The following is a 4,770-nucleotide window of genomic DNA, read 5'->3' as shown; positions in this document are numbered from 1 at the left end:
TAATAATATATCAAGACAGTCGTTTGGTCTTAATATTCATATCCATCTACATTCTGACCCTCGCATTAGATTCAAAAAGTAATTTCACTTAAAGTTGCAGAGACCCCACAATGGAGACTTCTCAGTTCTAGGTGTTGGGGGACAAAGATGAAGCAAAAAGGTCCCAAAGAGTCAAAGATTTATGGGTACTTCTAAGCACCATGGAGATGAGAAATAGAAACATACCACAAAGAAATGGAGCATTGCCAGAAAAATCTCATCAGATTTCAAGATTACAAAATTCAAGGAGACCCCACAGATGGATGATATTAGGAAAAATTAAGCAAAAAAAGAAACAGATTCAATATTACAGATACTTCTTTTCTCCTGGTAAGTCAATATTGTAGGCATTCACAATGTGATACGACAGGAAGATATTCAAGCATTAAAGATGCTGATCTATACATTCATGAGCACATGTTATTGACAAGATGTTTTCGTTCGCATTTTTCTCTAAGAAGCACTGACTGTCACGATGCAATCGGAAACCCATATCCGATATGTGCGGGTTACAGCCGCTAAAGAAAAGAAATCGAGCTTCAACTCCTTCACCAAGCCCTCCTTCCCAGACAAAGAAACAACTTTTGAACCCATGGAACAACCACACAGAAGTTAGCAATCTTACAAAAGGCAAAATTAACAAAGTAAGCATTACGATCAAACCCGTCGGTTGAAGCCAGTTTCCTTCTTATCGTCCCAACCAAATTCATTCAACGAAATTAGTAGAAAAATTATAAAAGGTTAGCGGCTCTAATATTCCCAGAGCTTCACCACCTTCATAAGTTGAAGGTAAATTAAAAATTAACCTCCACTTGCTCTATGCCTAAATGGAAACGTTGATACCTCTATCTAGTTGGATTCTGCATTGAGTATAAAGATTCAACCAGGCCCCACTGAAACCTGTGAATGATTATGCTCTATGTACAGATTAATTTAGGAATAAACCAACTTCCAAAAAACTAGCTGAACTCCTAATCCGCGACTTCTAAATGTTAGTCAACTAAAACTAGCTACCAATATAAACAATTTCCCCTATTTGGATCCTATCCTTTCTTAGGCTTCCATCTTCTAAATCATGTTATCAACTGAGCTGTCGTGGTCTTTCTCCAGGGCTGCAACTTTGGCCCGATGTGCTGCGAGTGCAATTGCCCCCTTTCCCCTTTCGTCCTGGGGAAGGTCACAGGTCTCGCTGATGGATCCAGATCTCAAATCTGCTGGCGGAATGAAGCAGTCTACCGACAGGCCAGGAACATTAAATGCAACCTCTTCAATTGTCCAAGCTTCTTCCATCTTTGTTTTGGTATGGCTCATTGCCATCTCACCGAACCTGAAGAGTGTCACCACAGAGCGCCCAGAGTGCGCAATCATGATCCCCTCAACAGGCCTGTAATCGTCAAGGAATGAATTGATAGTAGTCTCCCAGTAGACTGCATCACCACCAATAGATTGGATGCGGGTCAGATGCGAATCCTCCATGTGAACAAGAAGCCCAGTCTTCTGGCTGAAGTAGCCAAACAAGACATGCCTAATTATCTCTGCCGGGCCTTCACTCCTGGCCTTCAATGTCCGAGGGTCAGCACAAAGCTTGAGGATAAAGCAATCCTCGCCATCGATCTTCTTCTCTCCTATGCATCTTGCATCCGCAAACATACTGGCGGTAGTTCTAGGATCAAGGCCCTGACATATATAAAAGGAACCAAATATTGAAACGGCCGTACAACTAAAACATACTTGCACAAAAAGCCACAGTTTTTACCTGAAGTGCTCGACGCAGAGGCCTCACGGGCCCTTTTGCAGTGTGGGCACCAAGCCAGGGAGTGTGCCTCCAAACAAGCTCGCCATTGCAGCCAGCATGAACCTTGCTTCCCCCAACTGCAAGCTCCACATACCACATATCGGGGTTCATCTGCCAGATCACAAACCCTCCCGATTCAGCACATCTAGAGGCATTCCGGTTCTTCATCACCTTCGTGGCGGTTTCAAACTCAGAAGCTAACATCTTGATCTTTCCCATCGCATAGGCATTTTTAATCGAGCTCTGCAGCTTCTGTCCACCAGAAGCCGCTGTGTACTGCTGCAATATGTACTGGGCGGATGAGGTCTCCTGCATTAATAACCGTCAGGGAAAACGAAAAATTAAGACTGGGTTTTACTAACTTTACAGTATTTTTGTTTTAAATTTCAAAGAGGAGAGAAACACTAATTCCAAGTCTAAAATGCAATTTTTAGTATATTTTTCTTTTCTTTCTTTCTTTTTTACTTCAATAAAGTAGCAGATTTATGCTTATTTTCATTCCAACTGAGGATTCTTTAGTGTGTTTTCCTCTGTTTTCTCATCAACCAAACGAGGACTTAAACTGGGAAAAAAAATTTAAATAATCCAGCATATATATATATATATATATATAACATATAAGGAGCGCTCAATATCCCAATTCCACGTATATAATATAACATATACCACTAAAAAAAGTGAAGGTAACAAAACGAAACCAACCCAACTCTTTACGACTCTGGAGTCACCACAAAAACGATTAAGAAAAGCTCTATATTATCATTTTTGCATGAATAAGTGAGTATCACCGTAAATGAGAGAGGCAAATGGGTTTGTAAGAATGAGAGAGGTGAGGAGAGACTGACAATGGGGGTGTCCTTGATGCTAAGATGAGGCAATGGGTCAGTGGTGCTAACGTGCACCGGGGCGAGAGGAGCACCCATCACCCCAATCAACAGCCTCAAATCAGACCTCTTGCAAGCCGCCATGGAAGAGGTTACGGAAGGCGTCCTCGCCAGCTGCCCCTTCATCCACTGCCCCAAACTTGATCCGCTCCTCTTCGAGTCCCCGATTTCCCCTCCGTCCGGGTCCGGACCCTCCATCAGCGGCGCCAGTGCTCCCCCCAGTGGCCTCAGACTGCCGGATCTCGCGATCAAAGGCTCCGGATGCGCCACGGGATTTTGGTGTTGGCTGCCCTTCTTTCTCCGGAGCAGGCCCGATATGATGGGCGAACCGGTTCTGGCAGGGCTGTTGGCCCGAGACCGAGACGGCGAGAGGCCCCTCACCACCTCATCTTTTAGCGCCGAGAAGAACCCCTGCTTTCTTTCCATTTGAGACTCTACGAGAATGTTGTTTTCTGCTTCTGTGGGGGAGGGATTAGTGAGTGTTTGGTTGGTTAGAGAGCAAGGCGGGTTTATGAGCGAGGTGAACGTGAGTGAGACTTGTTCTTCAGAGAGAGGGAGAGAGTTTAGACTTTAGTGAGTAGGAATGTGGGAAACCGGTTATGGAGAACGGCTCGAAGACGGACTTTGGGGTGATGGTAGTGTGTGCGACTTTCGAGCGAGGTGTGTGATTCTAGAGAGAGAGAGAGAGAGAGAGAGAGTGATGTATTTTAGAGGTGGATAGAAGAGAGTGGGTTTTTTGCTGGAGTGTGAAGGTGAAGCAGGAGAGTTTTTAAACTTTTACGGGATTTCTGTTTTGTTGGCGAGGTATATCGGATTGAATAAATATAGCAGCTATGGTTGGAAACAATCATTTTGTACATATGATGAAGTATTATATAGACTATATATCTTCTAAATCTAAAAAAAAAAGTAAAAAATTAAAAATAACTATATAGTGAGTACAAAGTGTGTACTATTACAGTAACTTCTTTCTAACATTACTCATACCGGATTATCCTTCTTCTTTTTTCTTTCGAATTCAAAGATTCATTTGAGATAAATACTAAACATAATAATTCTATGGACGTAATATTCTGATGCAATAATTGTGTTAAATATAGTCCAATACTCGTGCTACTTTTAGCTAATCCACAAGTACTTGATCTTTATTTTCTGTTAAGTTGATCGAATGCTAATAACTCTGTGTTAGTTAGTAGATAAATGATATTTGTAGTTGTGAAGTGTGCAATCGTCACATTATGACTATTATCTTATTTTTTAATAATAAATTTTATTTTATTTTAAATAATTGCGTTATGACCATGATCTTTTTCGTTGCCTACTCATTTATGCTCAATTATTAGTATTATGGCCATTATCTTTTTCGAAAAACGAGACTGATGAACATTCAATTTGTATGGGAGTAAAGTGTAGAGAGGAATGCAATTGGCTTTTTCTCATTAGATAGCGAAAATCTTGGAATATAAATGCTTTGGAGTCATGGAATACATTGGCAATGTAAGGAAAAATCTTGCATTAAAATCAAGGTTGGTGATGTTTGGAAGAGGAGGGCGGGCTTCAAGAGGCGCACCTTCTTAGGTGATTTGACTACGAGGATCCAATCCATAATATGTGAAGTAGTGTGCTGGTGATGAAAAATAAATCATAATTTCATATTAAAATGACTACTCCCTATTCTTTGAGATATGGATAGTTTTCTCCATGCCATGTGTCTAATTCAATATATTGATATTCTTAGGCGTGTATAGAAATTTTGTTTATATGCTTGATTTTAACTTTGGATATAAAATATGTGCTTAGCCTAGGTTTGGAACAAAAAAATATTTCATCACATATAATTATTACAACTTTCTTAAATTTATACACAAAATATAGTAATACACTAAATAATTCAACTTTTCAAATCTCAAAATAATAATAATATTACAAAATATTATTCTAATAATATTTTATTCAACTTTCATCTGAACTCACAATCTAAACCTCTTCTAAATTTTGATCTTAAAGATTTTTATGGTAACCCCCAAGCTTTGTCTATAATATAGTATTACT

At 40.0% G+C, this 4,770-nt stretch overlaps 1 protein-coding gene across 1 annotated transcript; it reads right to left on the bottom strand.

Annotated features, from left to right (window-relative positions):
- Positions 1 to 675: 675 nt before the first annotated feature.
- Positions 676 to 3,471, bottom strand: LOC121256112. The gene is made up of 3 exons (XM_041156761.1): positions 2,680 to 3,471; positions 1,796 to 2,143; positions 676 to 1,716 (listed from the first exon to the last, which is right to left on the bottom strand). Exons 1-3 carry the CDS (start codon positions 3,142 to 3,144, stop codon positions 1,108 to 1,110), a joined length of 1,422 nt encoding a protein of 473 aa, XP_041012695.1. The 5' UTR covers positions 3,145 to 3,471; the 3' UTR covers positions 676 to 1,107.
- Between the last annotated feature and the right edge of the window lie 1,299 nt (positions 3,472 to 4,770).

The sequence above is a fragment of the Juglans microcarpa x Juglans regia genome, chromosome 3D, assembly GCF_004785595.1.
Source record: "Juglans microcarpa x Juglans regia isolate MS1-56 chromosome 3D, Jm3101_v1.0, whole genome shotgun sequence".
Lineage (NCBI taxonomy): Eukaryota > Viridiplantae > Streptophyta > Magnoliopsida > Fagales > Juglandaceae > Juglans > Juglans microcarpa x Juglans regia.
The sequence above is the reverse complement of the archived record's forward strand: the minus strand, read 5'-3'. Positions and strand labels throughout refer to the sequence as shown.

Bases quoted from the DNA above. Each gene is read 5' to 3' on its own strand.
- LOC121256112 (XM_041156761.1), bottom strand. From the start codon at position 3,144: ATGGAAAGAAAGCAGGGGTTCTTCTCGGCGCTAAAAGATGAGGTGGTG. The intron at 2,144-2,679 runs GTCAGTCTCTCC...TTATTAATGCAG, and splicing joins GCATCAAGGACACCCCCATT to GAGACCTCATCCGCCCAGTA. The intron at 1,717-1,795 runs GTAAAAACTGTG...TATATATGTCAG, and splicing joins CTCTGCGTCGAGCACTTCAG to GGCCTTGATCCTAGAACTAC.